Here is a 17,670-nt window from a genome sequence, read left to right on the forward strand (position 1 = left end):
CACACACACACACACACACACACACACACACACACACACACACACACACACAGAGTTATTAATATTCATTCATAAATATTTTCTGTTTGTTTTCTTTTAAAAACTGGAGATAACTGGTCATAAAATTTTAATTTAATTAGATATGGATCTGAAAACGTTTTAAACTCCACTTCCACTGATATTGGTGCTTAGCCACATTTTACTGAGTATTTCTAAAACAGGCATTTTTTTCCCTACATATTTAACCATTAATAACTGTAGCTTAGCTGTTGACATGTAAACGTAAAATCACGTTTACTCACTGCGGTGTAGATACTAGATCCTAGAAAGTTATCTTGGGAATTGATGTGCGGTCATAACCAAACATTTCATACCTGAAACAGTCAGGTGTTAAAAAAGGAATCAAACTAAATATTAATAATAATAATAATAAACAAATCTGTATGCAATGAGTGTACAGCACATTAAAAATAAATTATTCCAAATGGATAAAGACTTAAAACAGTTGTTCCTGTTTGTGTCTTAACCCATCATCAACCATCTGATAGCTTTGTTTGTTTATTTGTCTTTATTTATGTAAAATCTGGGGTCTACTTGTTTCTTTTTCCAAGAAGCATTAAAGCAGAACAGGAGTTTTAAGATAAACTGAATCTACCTAAAAGCTTCTGTTTTTTGACAATATATATCCAACAGAAAAATCTGACAAAAAACAACTTAAGAAAAATTAAGTCTGTTCTAGTTTAATACTTTAAAACCCATCAAAAAACACAGATTGCTGAGACATTTTTAACACACCAGGTGGTTTATTTTAGATCACTATAAGGAATAGCTAATGTTTAAGTGCTGGTATGTCTGAAATGCATCCAAACTTCATTATTATGAGAAACACATCGAGGAAGTTTGTCTGCTTTCCAAGGGTTGAAAAACTGCAGCCCAGCACAGGTAGGGAGACCCGCTCTTCAAACCTTTCTACCACTGAATGCTAAAAGCTACGAAACAGATATAAAAGTTGTGATTTTATATTTGTTTTGTTTTGTTTTTTACCTTGTAGCCGCAACGCTCCTGGTTTGCTCGCCTGTAGCCTGAAGTCCCGGATCCAGAGGCGCAAAGCAGAAAAAACCCGCAGACAGAGAAGAAGAAACTCCGAGGAGCCGCCATTCCGCTCTCAGGTCCTGAACTACTCTGAGCTCCGACTCCCAGGTTTTTACGTGGAGACACTGACACGGCTGCTGGGGCCGAGCCACGCAGGTATGGCAGGACAGCTTGTCATATAATAGACACACATTAATATGTAAGCAAACAAGAGCAAGGGAGTATTAGGCCCATAAAGATAAATGTACGACAAAAAAGTGATACAAACGTTATATTACGAGGTAAAGTAGAAATAATACGAGAATAAAGTCGTAGTATTATGAGAATAAAATCAGAATAAAATCAAAATAATGACAATAAAATTTAAATAATATGGGTATAAAGTCACAATATTGTAAGAAGATAAAATCATAATATTTGAACTTTATTCTCATAAGACTACAACTTCATTTGAAAATTAATTCAACTTTATTTTCTTAGTATTACGACTCTTTTCCTTAATTGAGGGTATTCCCATAATATTCTGACTTTATTCTCGTAATCTTATTTTTTACGTTCTTAGTGTGACCTCAGTACTCCATCATAATGATTTAGGACTTAAACACAAAGGTATTGTCACTGGAAGTACTTTGCACTGTTCTAGTATGTTTACACATCAGAAATCATATACCAAATATGATTTCTGATTTTTTTCTTGCTTTCTTTTATAGAAAATAAATTACAAATGACAGAATATATTTTCAAAAAGTAGCTTTTACTTCAGTTATCCCTTCTGCAAGTTGTATGATGGAATACTAGAGGTAGAATACAAAAATATTTGTTTAATTATGAGAATATAGTCATAGTATTAGCAGAATAAAACTGCAATTTTCCAGAAGGCCATCTCAATATTACAATATAGTAGAAAAAAACTTGAATATTTTTCTTGTTAGAGTTCTCATAAAATTACCGCTTCATTCTCCAAATTACACGACTATATTCTCAAATTATTTCGGCTTATATTTGACATAAATGATAAGAGACAAGCGCTTATCGCGTGATTTAATTATATGCTACAGTGACCTGCCATACACAGGTGGAGCCCTTATTTAGCGATCTTAAACAAAATGTTTATCAGAAGTTATCGTGCTCTTCTTGTAATCTTTCAGTTTTTGTTGTTGTTTGTTTTGCCATATTTAAAAAAATAAAATAAAATCTGATTTTATGCCCCAACATAAAATCAGAAAATCAAAATTGACAACATGAAGATGTTGATTGTGAATTTTGCTTTCTTCATAATCATAGTGATAAAACAGGCGGACTTTTTTTTTTATCAGATCTCTTTTGAAAAAGGAGAACCTCCTGGCTAATTATGTAGAATTCAAACCTACAAAAATACAATAAAGTAAACTATTTAGAAGGGGCGTTAAATAAAAATAATAAATGACTTAAATTAAATTTACATTTCGACTTTTCTTGGAGTTACATAATTACGCCCTCTGGTGGTCAATGTTTATTCCTGTATCTCTCCGAGCACGGACGGACGTTTCGTACCGCCTATTATGTGTCTCCATAATTAATACAACTAGAAAAATTAACATCAAGTCAGTTTCTCATTTCTATTTCACCCCTTCCTTTTTCCATTTTACTACACGAGCAAAAAAAAAATCATTTATAATTTACCTGACATTAGGAGGAAGTAATACAATTTCTCAATTCAATGTAATTTAATCCTCTTAATATTAGTATTGGCCTTTCATAGAAATTTCACCCCTATTGCTATTTCACGTCGTTATTTATTTATTTTTGGTCGCCAACTGGTTTGTCAAACCAAAAGTGCCAAATCACCACTTTTATCACACGTCTGAAACGTTATAACAAAAACAGCATTAGGACGTCATAAAAATACCGCAAGAATCCCGCCAGAACATTTTAAGACGTATTGTGAATGGCAAAAATGTGCTTATTCAGGCCACTGAATGCTGCTTGTTCAATGACGAATGACGTCATGAATAAACATCTTTGTTTTTGCCGTTCAGGATGTGGTCTTTAAAATGGCTTTGGGATGGCATTTATAGGCATCCTGGCATGTAAAACAGTGTTTACATGATTTCTTGACCAGTTGCGATGTGTTTTTGACTTGCTGAAGACTTTTTCATGGTGGTTCTTGACTCCAGCTGCTGTCTCTCTTTGTGAATCTTCCCCAACATTTTTGAATGGGTTTTGTTTCATAATCCCCTCCAGAGTGCGGTTATCACTTGTCTACTTTTTCCCTATTCTTCCTCTCTATGAATGTGTTTGAACATGGAGCTCTGTGCACAGCCATCTTCTTTAGCAACGACCTTTTGTGACTTTACCTCCTTGTGCAAAGTGTCAATGGTCGTCAGGTCAGCAGTCATCCCCATGATTGTGTAACTACAGAACTGGACTGGGAGACAATTTACAAGCATTTGCAGGTGTTTTCAGTTAATCAGCTGAATAGAATGAGGCACTAGGGGTCTTCAATATTGAACCTTTTCACAATATTATAATTTTCTGAGATACTGAATTTGGAGTTTTCATTACTTAGCATCAACACTAAAAGAAATAAACATTTGAAATATATCAGTCTGTATGTAATGAATGAATATAATATAAAAATTTAACATTTTGAATGGAATTACTGATTTGAATAAGCTTTTTCATGATATTCAAATTTTTTTTACCAGCACCTGCATAACTTGAATAAATAATATAACAGTGGGAGGTCATGTATGATTATCTTGATTGGGTCATATTTGAGTCAACTACTTCAAAAGGGGATCAGAACTAAAATCTAAGTGTGGCGTATTAGTTTTGAGAAAATGGCAGTCACTTCTTACAACCCCCAGATCACCAGAAGGCTCCCATATTTGCTTGAATTTAAAAGCAGAGCACAAATCTGAAATGTATATGAGAATGAGAATATTAATAAGTTTGATTTGATGGTTTCAGCAATAATAAATATAGGATTTTAACAATTGTTTGGTTACCATCTGATGCTACAAATTCAATCTTTTCTTTGCGTTTAAGCTTTGATTTGTCCATAAACCTGTCTCAGCAAATAAGCACATTGGTTCTGAAATGCTGTTTTTGTTGCTGAATAGGAGATTAGAGAACTGTTATAATAATGTGTCTTCATTAAGGATAACGCCATAGCGAAAAATAAATATATAACATGGTTAAGTACGTGGGTATGAAACGGTTTGTTTGAAGTAGGACTGTACGAAATGAGGGAAGAAATTGGCAGAGCCGTTTTTCTTCTTTCACAAACGGAGATCTCCATTGTGGCTCTCATCTTTAGAGACACCAACAATAAGGTGACAAGCCCACTCTGAGCCAAAATGGCGCCTATTTCTATTTAAACGAGAAGCCAATTAAATTCACGGAAGTCTGTACCAGCCAATCACAATCCTTCCGGTGGGTGGGGCCAGGGTGAACCGGGAGGAGCTCATTTGGGGTGTTGTGAATTCGTGGAACCAAGAAATCTTGAGTGGGAGTTGTCGGGCCGATTTGTTGTGTGTTTTCTTTGCCAATTCGCTCCGATACCCGAAGCGCCAGTCGCGGCTATGCCCGGAATAGAGAAGCTGCCATTGGAGGAGACGTTGGAGGACAGTCCGCAGGTAACTGTTGTTTCCCCCGGACCACCGCTAATCGTTCATTAGCCGCTAGCTAGGCTAAGAGTGTTTGTCACCATCAAGCAGAGTGCTCCAGCTCAATGGTAACAGTCTGTAACCCGAATGGATCAGTTGATCCCAGTTTCCGCTGGGCTGCCCTGTCAATAAAACTACCGGTTGCCGGTAAAACGTCTCGGTAATCAGAAATCTAACTGCCAGAAGAGGCGACCGTTTCCCTAGCCAATCCCACATCATTCCCAGTGACGACAGCCAACCCACTGGTCACAAACCAGTGACATCCGGCGGCTTCCTGTCACTTTTGCATGGAAATCCGCTTAGTGATACTGTAACCCTTACCTGCTGCAAATGTGAGGCAAAACACCTGCTGTGACGTCACATGTTGGCTGCAGAATGTCGTACCTGAGAGTGTTATGCATCGAGTCTGAAAAGATGAAATGTAACGATTCTTTATAGTTAGATGGGATCTGGGGTTTGTTTTGTAATGTTTTTTTGCTCAGCTCTTTTTCACACTACTGTACAGGAAGAGCTCCTAGTTTAACCATCAAACTCCCACTTGAAGAAAACACTGATATACTTAAAGGGACAGTAATGTTTGTTTTACAGGCAGAGAGTGTCATGTCATAGCACAATCAATATTCTGTGTTACCTTCAGTTTTTATAAAAATGCTATACATATTTAATATGACCTATAAGAAAAATGACATTGATATTTTATCCCTAGAAATTGGGCCTCTGTCTCTTTAAAAATTCCTTGTCTTTGTGAAACAACGCCTCCAGGAAGTCACCACAACATCGCTCTTAACCCTTTAACAATGTTTTTACCAACGTTGCACTGAGAAGCAGCTCGTGAAGTTCAGAAGATGTGCAGTTCCTTCAGGTGTTTGCTAATTGCTGCTGGCTAGTCTGAAGGAGCTGAGTAGTAGTTCTGCTTTGTGAGGCTGGTACCTCTGAAGCTTGGAAACTGCAGCTCCTTGAAGGCGGGGCTAGGTCCACCCAGGTGTTTTGGACAGCTGAATGGTTGCCATGCCGATTACAGTATTTCTCAGATATGAAAGAATCAAGGGAATACTCCAGGTATGTTTTGGATGAGAGAATAACTTTAGAACATGATGCAAAGCTCAGAAAAGTCTGTTTTACACAGTACTGCCCCTTTAAGTTCTGGGCAGTCCACCTTCTTATCTATGGGAACCATCATGGCCTCAGATATGGAGGAGGTTGTGACCTGGAGATGCCAACAGAGCCACCGCCTTTCCATGACAACACAAACTGGATCTGTGACTAGTTGCAGCCCTGGAGGAGTCCAACCTGTGCGGAGAGTAAGCCAGAACTAGCTTGGTGACAGAGGCGGATTATAAATCTGTGTTTTCTTCACCAGTTTGACCAGAGCTTTAAAAAAATATTCAAACTGGTTTAGGAAACTTTGCAACAAAAGATGTTTTACTCAAAACATCAACCAGATTTGGAAATATTTCACCAACAGGAGACATTTCTACAAACATTTGTGCATGCTGCACTACAAAAACAGAAAATCTTGCCAAGTAATTTTTGATCTAGTTTATCTTAGTGCACTTGAAATAAGATGAAACTAATTCATATGTCGCTTTTCAGCAAGACATGGAAGCTTTGTTTAAGTCAATAAGTCTCTAATATTATCCTAGTATTATTTGACTGATTACATGGGAAATGTCTTGTTAAAAGTGAAATTATCTGTGAATGAAACTAGAACCTTTTAATCAATATTAAGGAATTACTGACTTAAAACAAAATAAGATTTTTTGCAGAAAAGTTACTTTTATGTTAGTTTTATTTTATTTTAAGGGAACTGAGATATTAAAACTAGACCGACGTGTGAATGAAATGTCGTGGAAACACACCTTGAGTGCTGTGGGGACGTTTAGCAGATGTGGGTGTGGATTTGCACAGTCAGCGCTCATTGAGATCCTGTGTGTCACGCTGACTTCCTTCTTGCTCCTGTCGTTTTCTACTTTCTGCCTGCAGACGCGCTCCCTGCTGGGAGTGTTTGAGGAGGACACCGCCGCCATCTCCAACTACTGCACACAGCTCTATCAAGCCATGCAGAGGATTTATGATGCACAGGTACAAACCTGCAGGAGTGATGCATCTTTAACTCTGTTGGAGCCTCAACATCACAGGGATCCATGTTTGTGTTGCAGAATGAACTGAGTGCAGCGACACACCTGACCTCCCGACTGCTGAAAGAGTACGACAAACAGGTAGAAACCAGGAAAATGCAAACGTCTGGCAGGGCTGGGCAACGCAGCTTCAAAATAAAACCTCAGATTTTCTCATACCTGAACCGATTTCCTATTTTAATGCATTTCATTTTCTAAAACAAATGATTTTATAAAAGACAGAAAATATTTTCAAAAAGCAGTTTTTATCGCGATCATCCCAAATGAAGTTTCAGGGCCAGGCTACAAAATGTTATATAAATATAGTCGTAACTAGAAAAAATTGTATTTCCTGCGAAAATGCAGAGTGAAAATTTAGGAAGCATTTGAAGTCAGAAATGTAAGGAAGAGGCAGCAGAATAAAGCCAGCGTTGTAGAACTCCAGACCGGTTTCGGTCTCGGACATTGAGGACTCTGGATTTACAAGACCGGTCAAGACCACAACTGTGGAAATGTCACTAAGCTGCCAGCATATTGTCCAGTTTATTTAACATCCTTGTTTTCACTGGATGCAAAACATACAAATTTGAATGCAAGCAGTGATGTGACTCCTTGCTAATTAGGTTTTTGTTACCGCTGTCACTCATCACCTACGATTGATTTATCATTTACTTTTTTAATTGATTGATTTAGTTTCCTCTGCTATGCTACACATTTCAACACCATGCTGCTAGCACTTCACAACAACTCATAGGTGGATGTAAGAGCGCTGCCCTCCGCAAATAGTGATCTGACACTTTTGTAGATGTCATTTTAAAAGAGAAGTAAATTTCTGTCAAAAAATGAAGAAATTTTGAGATTAATCTCAGAAATCTTCTAGAAAAAAACAGACAAACTTGACCTCAAAAAGTCTTAAATACGCAAGAAAAAAACCTCAGAACTGTTCAGGTTAATTTCACATATTTTCCACAATAAACTCGGACATTTTTTGAGCTTGTAAATTTTAAAATTCTTGACTTTTTTATTTTCTGAGTTTCAAAAGTCAGAAGATTTTGACTTTTTTGAGTTTTTGAATTTAATTTTTTTTTTTTTTTTCAGAAAAATTTCTGAGATAATTTTGTTTTTTTTTGGCAGAAATTTACTCTTTATTCCCATCTACTATGGTTTTAATGCACCGATGTAGACATGCTGCTGGTTAATTCAGCTGCATGTCTGCCTGACGTTATTAGCCAAACCCAGCATTCTGTGTTTCTGCTGCAGCGTTTTCCTCTAGGGGGCGATGATGAGGTGATGAGCTCCACCCTGCAGCAGTTTGCTAAGGTCATTGATGAGGTGAGTCCCGGTTCTGGGACAGATGGGACCGCGGTTCAGAGCGTGTCCTAACGTCCAGTGTCCCTGTCTCTGTCCAGCTGAGTTCCTGTCACGCTGTCCTGTCCACCCAGCTGGCCGATGCGATGATGTTCCCCATCTCTCAGTTCAAAGAGCGAGACCTGAAGGGTAGGAAACCGTAACCGTCCAATCAGAACCAGTCAGAACCGTCCAATCAGAACTCACCGTCATCTCACACATCTGGTGGCTTTATAACTGGGGTGTCCAAACTTTCTACAAAGGGAGCAACAACTGTGAAGTTAAAATGAATCACGTGGCACAGAAATGTTATCCTTTTTGTTATGAAAAATGCAAAAACTCAAATTAAAATGTATTTATTTGCCAAGGGACAGTACACATTAATTAACATCATATAATGTAAACGTGGCCAAGTTGGCTAAATTGAGCTAATTTTCATCAGTAGACCCAACCTAAAATTGAACAAAATTAAAATCACACATCATTTATAATTACACAAGAAAATTACAGGAAGCAAAACAAAGCAATTATTTTATCAAAACAAACTAAATACAGAATATTTTGGTGAAACATACCAGCCTGATTTCTATACAGATATAATCTGTAAATCATTTTAAATGTATTCTAGGTTCTTTTCTTGCTGCAGAGCAGAGGGCGAGGGGGCGGAGCTTGTCGAAGCTCGTTCAAATTTTCAGGCAAAGTCCATTGTTTCGAAAAAGTTACATACCGCAGCTTTAAGCAAGCTAGTTGGCACAGAAACAAAGATTACAGAAAATGTAATAAAATGCAACACGTGCTGCTGACGTCGATAACATTTCTGATCAGCACAAATAGACGTTTCGAAGATATTTCCTTACCTTCCTGGTGTTTTTGTCTTTCCAGAGATCCTCACGCTGAAAGAAGTCTTCCAGATAGCCAGCAACGGTAAGACAATGAAGCTGCCACTCATCAGTTTTTCCTTCCATCGTATTTTCCAAAGTCAGAGGAGTTTCAGCATTTATCGGTTAATCAAATTTTTGGATTTTGAAGATTTAAAAAAAAAATCTTCTCCCTTTCAGAGTGATGTCAGCACGCCCAGGGCGGCCATCTTGTTTGACAAACATGTTTTATAGCTTCTGTTTATTAGGGCTTTGAATTCAGGTTAGTTCTGAGGGCCAGGCTAAGACTTTTACAAGAATTAAGATGTAATATTAGGAGAATAAAGTAGTAATTCTATAAGCACTCCAGCATGGAAAATAACAAAAACTGATTTCCTTTTGTTGGCAGATCATGACACGGCAATTAATAGATACAGCCGACTGTCGAAGAGGAGGGACAATGACAAGGTAACGAGATCTCAACCAAAAGTAACATTTTTACCATCTGATCTCCTCCTAACGACCAGCCAGAGTTTTCCCAGAAAGCTGTCTTTACTTTTCTTTTTCCTGGAACAAATTGGTTTCGCTGCAGAGAGAAACCCCATGAGAGGGTAATGTTTTGTTGTTGTCGTCGTAGGTCAGAGCGGAGGTGGTGGAGGACGTCTACACCTCACGCAAGAAGCAGCACCAGACCATGTTGCACTACTTCTGCGCCCTGAACACACTGCAGTACAAGAAGAAGACGGCTCTGCTGGAGCCACTACTGGGCTACATGCAGGCTCAGGTACACACACACACACACACACACACACACACACACACACACTTATTCCATCTCATATTGTTTGTGGACCATTCACCAGCTTTACTGCATTTTGCTTTTTCTAATGTCAATTAGCTTTTATTTTGAAATATTTATCAAGCTGCCTTCCTACAAACAACAAATTGGACCAAATATAATTTCAAAACTCATATTTCTGTCTATCCAAGGTGTCACTATGGATGAACACATTTTTGTCAGTTTTTCCATTTGAATTGTCGAATTGTTTTCTCAGAAAAGTAGAGTCTCGGGCGCCCTCCACCAGAGGGCGCAAGAGAAGTGTTGGTTTCAGAAACATTTCTAGGATTTTGCCGATAGAGCTGAAACAATTTATAGCTTTAATCGTGACGGATCGATTTAAATTACTGTCAACTAATTTAGTAATCGATTAATCAGTAACTGGAGTATACAGACTGTATTTGCTGGAAGAACAACACAGTTAAAGCTGTAATAAAGCCAAAACTGTGCACAGAATATTATACATTTTGCATTTAGATGAAAAACCTTCTTTGTTAATATGTTCAAACCCAGAACTGTCATAGTTTTAGCTTCACCTGGTTTAAATTCTGTAGAATTATCCTTTTAAGCACCTTTTGCATCCAATTATTGGTTGGTAAATTGAAAAAGCATTCATACTTATTTAAGTATTTATTTAGTTCCTTTGCTATGTTCTTGCATCTTAGACAGTAAAATGTTTATTTTCTTATTTAGGAAAGGCATTTATTTGTTTATTTCCTTGCATTTTTACACATTTTAACATATTATAAAGTAAGATTAAGGGGTTTAAAGAAAAATCAGCAGAAAGTGATAAGTTTTTTATTTGATTACTAAAATAAATACTAGCTGCAGCCGTACATAACAAGTGGGTTAAAAACTTTTGATGAAAAATGTTTTATATCCTGTCATCTTGTTGATTTTAATGTAATTTGTTGTGTGCAGATCAGCTTCTTTAAGCTGGGCTCTGAAAACCTCACCCAGCAGTGGGAGGACTTCTTGGGAACAATAGGAACCAGCGTCCAGAAGTAAGAGCCTCCAACTGTCGCCGTAATCTGGAGCTATATTCTTAGAGGTAAACATGTGAAACGTGTCTGCAGCGTGCGCCGGGAGATGGAGGAGGAGGTGGGCCAGATGCAGGAAAACATCCAGCAGATGGAAAGGTCATGTGACCCTCTGTATGCGCCATGTGACCCTGACCCCGCCCACTCGCCCGTTTGTCGCAACCTCACCAGGAAGCAAGGCTACCTTTACATCCGCAAGTAAGACGCAAGCTGCTGCTGGGTGTTTTAACTCTTCTACAGCTGTTTTATCAGGGTCTGTGTTTTCATTGTTTCTCAGTTAAAATGTAAAGTTTAGGGGTTCATGGAGGATTTATGGGCAGTCATAATCTTACCTGCTGTTGGGGGATGTGTTTGTGTTTTCATTTTGGGTAGATACAGATTGGTTTTATTTGAAGGCCAAGGTCAGAAAATATATTTCTGTTGTTTCGTTAAACCCTTAGGAGAAGTGCGACATGTTTGTGTTTTCTTTTGCCCTGTAACAAGTTCAGATGGAAAATGATTGTGCCACTTTTTTCCATTCTGACTGTGATGTAATAATACTGTTTTTAATCATAATTGACTGATTAATTGACTTTAATCCATTCATCAATCAACTTTATTTGTATACTGCATTTTAGCAACACAGCAGTTCAAAGTGCTTTATTTTGTGAAAACATCATAAGCACATAATTTAGTCAACAGTTGTGAAAACCAATAATCGACTTTTTATTTTGTCAAATGCCATTGTTAAAATCATCAATATACATCAAATATATTGATCAATGTTTCATTTATAATGTTTCAGAAGCAGCTCCGACCATCTGGATTTTTAGTTGTGGTTTAAAGGAACTCAGTGTTTCGGCTGTTTTGCAGTTTTCTGGAAGCGTTTTTCAGATTTGTGGTGCATAGAAGCTGAATGCTGCTTCTCCAGGTTTGGTTCTGGTTCTGGATGTGGAGCAGTTCCACCAGATGTTTGCTAATTGCTGCTGCCGCTAGTCTGGAGGGGCTAGTTTTGGCAGATTGTAGCCGTTTTCCTGAGCATTTGGAGTTAAACGCGACTCCTCTGTGTGTCTGGCAGTAAGACGGGCCTCGTGTCGTCGTCATGGGAACGTCAGTACTTCTTCACGCAGGGAGGGAACCTGATGCAGCAGGGCCGCGGCGAGGTGGCGGGCGGCCTGGTCACGGACCTCGATAACTGCTCCGTCATGGCCGTCGACTCGGACGACCGTAGATTCTGTTTTCAGGTCACCTCCTTCGACGGCAAAAAGTGAGATTGCTGCTTCTCTGTCCCTTCCATCGCTCTCCTGAGTTTTTAACTTATCCACGGCTCTTTCTGTCTTATTTGTGTCGTCAGAGTCGTGACGCTGCAGGCAGAGAGCAGGAAGGACTGTGAGGAGGTAAAATGATTTCCTGTCATCCATCTCCTTCGTTAGCTGATGTTTTCTGACGCTGAGTCTCTGCTACTTCCTCCAACAGTGGATCTCAACCATCAACAATATCTCCAGAAGGATCTACCTGAGCGAGAACGCAGAGGTGTGTTTTCTGTTTCACAGGCATTTCATTTTTAATCCGCTCTATTAGAACAGACGTAGAGCAATCTGCCATGTCTGCCATGATAGCAGTTTGCTGAGGAAAGCTCTACTTCCGCCAGGGAGCGGAGCTGTTGAAGTAGAGCTTCTCTTGGTTGAGTATAATATTTTTAAAGAGGGATTTAACACAGTCGTAGTGATAATTGGTGTCTCTCTAAAACTTTGATATGAAATTTAAAAGCAGCTGTGTGTCTGGTAGGAGCTGGCAGCCAGAGTGAACCAAACCGCCCTGGAAGCGGTGACGCCATCGCCGTCGTTCCAGCAGAGACACGAGAGCATGAGACCCAGCAGGTGAGGATGGGAAACGCAGCAGGCTGCCCCCTGCTGGTGAGTCTGATCACTGCATCTGTTCTCTCCATTCCAGTAAGGGCCGAACGGGCCGAACGAGCAGCATCAGCTCAGTCGGTTCTGAGCCGTCGCCCGCTCTGTCTGTCCTCTCGTTGGACGCGCTGGTTGCTCCAGACACGCCCATCCAGTTTGACATCATCTCCCCCGTCACAGAGGAGATCTCGGGTCAGAACAAGGCGGCAGCGCAGCCCGGCAGGTGTCTGACAGAACATTTTTATTCACAACACCTCACTCACACTCACAAGGTTTTCTGATGAAATAAAGTAGATTTAATGAACGATGTCTGATCTTTATCCGCCTCTAAGTACAAGAGAACGAAAACACTCCAGAATTATTTAATCACCAAAGATGGAGTCTTTGGAAACGTTGTGCTAAAAACCTAATACACCCAAATGCAGAGCCAGGTGATTAGAAAGAAGTTACTAATAAATCAGGGTGCTTCAAATGCTAGAACATGCTCAAGTTTCAACAGATTGGGTAGTAACTAATTACATTTACTCAATTACATTTAATAGAGTAACCTCTTTGAAAAAAACAACAAACTTTTAGGAGTATTTTTACTACACTGTATTTTTTACTTTTGCTTGAGTAAAGTTTCTGGATTTTCTACCAAATGGATGAAAAACAAACATGTTTTAACCAAACATTCACCAGACACACACCTGCAGGTTTTGTTAAAGTTTCAACAGTTTTTTATTGAAAGGAACATTTTCTTTTGCCTGATTGTTATTTTTTGTTAATTGAAATTAAATTCTTTTTTTTTCAGTTCATTTGTTTTGTTTTTATCTCCAAAGCGTGAATCAAATCTTACCTTGAGAAGTGAACAAACCCTGCTAAACTTTATCCAAGAAGCAGGTTAACATGACCGCTTGTGTTTCTGCAGAAGAAGTAATCCGTTTGGAGAATCTGGAGATAACGCAGCAGAGGACAGCGAAGGTACTTCCTGTTTACCTGCAGAATTTACATTTATTGTCTTGTTTGAACCTCATTATTACCAGTCAGGTGTCTAAGAAAGCAGCAGCACCTTAAGATGAAATGTTTCTTTGGTTTTTCTGCCTCTGCTGCCCAGAACTGGACAATTATGGAGCCAGAAATAAAACTAAATGGTTAATAATAGTTTAGCTTTTGTTTAAATGTTGCTCATTAAAGTTTCTAGAAAGAAACATTAAACTTGTATTTTTCTTTCCCAATAAGTTTTAAATTCTGAGCATTTAATTAATAATTTAAGGCAGGGGTGTCCAAAGTGCGGCTCGTGGGCCATTTTAGGGCCTCTGACACGTTTTTTTGTGGCCCCCAACTGCAGTTCAAGAATGATACAAATTTGTTTATTAAACTTTGTATTTTTAATCAAGCATAATTTTCTTGCAATGGAAAATGTTAAGTATGACAAAAATATTGTAACTTTTTATAAGAATCACATCTATCTAGAGACTTTTAGTAAAAAGCCAAATTAGTTTTTATTTAATGTATTAAATAAAGCATTTTGAAAGAACTTAATCATGTTCTTATAATTAAGAAAACTGTTTAAAAAGAATTTGAAAACTAGATGCCTTTATGCCAATAGAGCAAAATCATTTTTACTTTTTGGATCTATGATTACAAACTTTAACCTTTTCATATAAAAAATTCGGATGACTTTATTTACTTGATTGTATTTTATAATTTTCCTGGACCGCCAACACTTTTGACTTGACGGTTTTGTTGCATGTGAGAAAAAGTTTGGTTTAAGTTTTGCTTCTACGTTAAAAAGTCAGCACAAATAAAGTTGAGTAGTTAAAGACAAGCAGCCGTTTTCTGGTCCAGATTCGATCCTCCACCAGCTGTTCATCGTTCGGTTCCTCGGGTCGATGGAGGTGAAGACCGCCGAGTCAGCAGACGTCATATCGGAAACCATGAGGCAGATCTTAGCCGCCAGAGCCATCCACAACATCTTCAGGATGACCGAGTCTCACCTGCTGGTCACCTGCGACTGCCTCAAGTAACCACAACACCCTCTGTTTGTTGGGCGAGGAAACGTCGCACGTAGCTCACAAAACAAGGCCACAAATGATGCTAACTTCATGAGAACAAGTAATATGATTTTAGGAAATAGATATTCCTTTGTTTACAAAAGAAACTAATAACAGTCTGTTTTAAATCATCTATAAACAGGATTTTAGCAGCAAACTGAAAACGTAGCTAAAACTGACACCATAAAACAGGCAAAGTTTTTCTTGTTAGTCTTAAATACAGAATGCATACATACATTTTTTGTACACTTTTAGCTTAATTACTGCTCTGAGTGTTTCTGCTTCAGCAATTAGCCTTTTTCTAAGTGCGTGTTCTCCAGTTAACAATTAATCAATTGGCTAACGATAATCGATTAATCACGATTTATTGTTTCAGCCCTAAAGAATAATGCTGCTTTCTTCTGAAGTTGTATTTAGAAATAAATATTAACATGCAGTGAACTACGTGAGATTTATTTTAGTAATTAATGATTCCTCAAAGCTTCGCCTTTTTCTATTTTATTACTTTAGTAATTCAGTAGTATATTGATTAATCAGATAAAAACAATTGCCCATTCTTCATATTTTTTTAATTTAATCTTGTAAGTTTTTTTTATACAACATTAAGCTTAAGTGGTTCAAATAAACTTTCTTTTTAAAATAAACAAGTTATAACATTCCTTTAGGGAAGATGAACCAAATGAAAACTGTACACATATTGTGAACAGGTTTGGTTTAATTTCTGCTCATTTCAGAAAATGACATTTTTTTGAGTCTGTATATTCCAGCTAATGATTAATCAATTACTAAATTAGTTGACGATTATTTCCATAATTGTAATTGATCCAATTATTTGTTCAGCCTTTATGCAAATTATATCCCATCTTTTAATGAATTAAGGTTGACAACTTTAATATCAAGGAATAATAAATTAGTGAGAAGTAAAATTATAGAAAATTAATAAATAAAAACGTTTTTTAAAAATCCAGTTATCTCCATTTTCCAGCTGTTTTTCGACTCTTACCTAAAGCTGAACCCTTTGTCTTCCAGACTCATTGATCCCCAGACGCAGGTCACTCGACTCAGAGTAAGCTGATCCCAGTTTTCCTCTCTACTCCTGTCCTAGTTAAAGTTTTCCTGTGTCTGCTCACGCTGTCCTCTGACCCGCTGCAGTTCCCGCTGTCCAGCGTCGTCCACTGTGCGTCCCACCAGGACAACAAGCGGCTGTTCGGCTTCGTCCTGCAGGCGGCCGGCGGGCGAGGCGACTCTCGGGTCGTCTGCTACATCTTTGAGTCCAACAACGATGGAGAGAAGGTTCTGGTTCTGTTCTGAGTCTTATTTGTCACTAAAAATCAATTATTTACATAATAAATTAAAAGGATCTCAGTTATTTCCATTTGCATGATTTATTGTTTTTCTCTTTTGTCTCTTTTCCAAAAACTGGATGACAAAAGTCTTCAGTCTGGTGCTTTGGTCTCAACTAGCCTCTTGTTTTGAAGGACAGTTTTCTTTATCTGTGGTACTTCCTGTATTAAATGTTCAGTAGAATTTAAAGTTTATTGATCTTTGAAAATGTGTTCTTGCATTACTATTATGCCATTATTACTAGGGATGCATCAGTTGGACATTTTTGACTGATCGCCATTAAACAATTTTTAAAAAGTCTGACCTGCCCATTCTGAGTTTGGCCAATACCATTTTTTTTTTGTCTGAAATGTCGCTGACTATAGCAAGAAAGTGGCTGAGTTGGCAACAGTCAGGTGACTATTGTTAACTTTAAATGTGCAGACATGACCTGGTGGGCCGGTCTGTCAGTCTTCTCTGATGGGAGAGCAAAAGAGGACAGAGGTCGATTTTTAGACCTTTGCTGAGGTAGAAAAGGTTGATGGATAAGATCAGCTTTACGTGTAAGCATCAGCCAATCACTGATCTCCCAAAATTAAGTAAATTGGCTGGTCGATAAATTGGTGCACTCCTAATTACCATATTGCATTAAAATGGACTCACAGCTTCAGTATTATTGTTTATCTTGTTAACCTCTGGGACAGTTTATCATCTAGCAGAATTTGTTAACGTAATTCTGACCCAGATTTCTGTTTTTAGATCTGCGACAGCATCGGTCTGGCCAAGCAGATAGCATTCCACTCCGAGATGGTGAGTCTGTATCAGAGCTGATTCTCTCGTTCAGTGGTTCAGTTCTGGTAAACTTGTTGTTTTTCAGGAAAGTAAAGCGGTGGAGAAGAAGAAGGAGCAGGACAAGGCCAAAGAGAAACAGCAGGAGGAGCTCAACAAGCAAAGGCAGATAGAAAAGGTAAAACTGCACCAGAGGACAGAGAATAAACAGTCGGAGTTAAATTACTTCAACATCTTTTTACTCAACTAAATAGCTGCCAGGAAATTACTCAAGTAAGATTAAAAAAATATTTAATTAAAAAAGAACTCAAGTAGTTGAAAGTTTTCAGGGGCCAAAGTAGTTTGCAGCTGTTACGTTTGTAACACAAAAATATTTGAAAAATTTTGCTTCACCCAGATTTTTCATTTTTATTTCTTGTAAATACACATTGAGTGTTGAATGTATGGACTGGGAAATGCAATAAATCTGTAGAACAAAGTATTCTGCTCGTGGATTTCAAGATTGATCAAAATAGCACAAAAAAATGTAATTTTGGACATACTTATTTTTGAGGATGTACAGGTGTTGTCCAAATGTGCCATTCGGAGTCTCCATCTGGCATCTCCAAACGGCACACTTGGACAATCACTGTCACTCCTCAGTGCTTCAACATACAGTCATCAATGAGGGCTCTAACAAAAGATAATGACCA

At 38.1% G+C, this 17,670-nt stretch overlaps 2 protein-coding genes across 3 annotated transcripts in view; one reads left to right on the top strand and one right to left on the bottom strand.

The window, feature by feature from the left end:
- il17rd (interleukin 17 receptor D) overlaps positions 1-1,221 on the bottom strand; it is a 40,665-nt gene extending 39,444 nt beyond the window's left edge. For both annotated transcript variants that reach the window (XM_015044008.1, XM_015044007.1), the window contains exon 1: positions 1,045-1,221. In XM_015044008.1, coding sequence (XP_014899494.1) covers positions 1,045-1,158 — 114 coding nt within the window. In that variant the 5' untranslated portion in view covers positions 1,159-1,221. The remainder of the gene's footprint in view (positions 1-1,044) is intronic.
- A 3,282-nt stretch (positions 1,222-4,503) lies between these two features.
- Positions 4,504-17,670, top strand: part of appl1 (adaptor protein, phosphotyrosine interaction, PH domain and leucine zipper containing 1) — a 22,540-nt gene continuing 9,373 nt past the window's right edge. Inside the window, exons 1-21 of the mRNA XM_015044009.1 lie at positions 4,504-4,712; positions 6,726-6,824; positions 6,902-6,961; positions 8,120-8,191; positions 8,269-8,356; positions 9,089-9,130; positions 9,473-9,531; positions 9,701-9,847; positions 10,823-10,905; positions 10,978-11,139; positions 11,999-12,187; positions 12,275-12,317; positions 12,397-12,453; positions 12,709-12,800; positions 12,874-13,053; positions 13,741-13,793; positions 14,661-14,835; positions 15,896-15,932; positions 16,019-16,159; positions 16,949-16,999; positions 17,067-17,156. Of these exons, the coding sequence (XP_014899495.1) occupies positions 4,659-4,712; positions 6,726-6,824; positions 6,902-6,961; positions 8,120-8,191; positions 8,269-8,356; positions 9,089-9,130; positions 9,473-9,531; positions 9,701-9,847; positions 10,823-10,905; positions 10,978-11,139; positions 11,999-12,187; positions 12,275-12,317; positions 12,397-12,453; positions 12,709-12,800; positions 12,874-13,053; positions 13,741-13,793; positions 14,661-14,835; positions 15,896-15,932; positions 16,019-16,159; positions 16,949-16,999; positions 17,067-17,156 (1,974 nt within the window). The 5' untranslated portion in view covers positions 4,504-4,658. The remainder of the gene's footprint in view (positions 4,713-6,725; positions 6,825-6,901; positions 6,962-8,119; positions 8,192-8,268; positions 8,357-9,088; positions 9,131-9,472; positions 9,532-9,700; positions 9,848-10,822; positions 10,906-10,977; positions 11,140-11,998; positions 12,188-12,274; positions 12,318-12,396; positions 12,454-12,708; positions 12,801-12,873; positions 13,054-13,740; positions 13,794-14,660; positions 14,836-15,895; positions 15,933-16,018; positions 16,160-16,948; positions 17,000-17,066; positions 17,157-17,670) is intronic.

Source organism: Poecilia latipinna, unplaced genomic scaffold (genome assembly GCF_001443285.1).
Source record: "Poecilia latipinna isolate Pla-1442-1.1 unplaced genomic scaffold, P_latipinna-1.0 Scaffold659, whole genome shotgun sequence".
Lineage (NCBI taxonomy): Eukaryota > Metazoa > Chordata > Actinopteri > Cyprinodontiformes > Poeciliidae > Poecilia > Poecilia latipinna.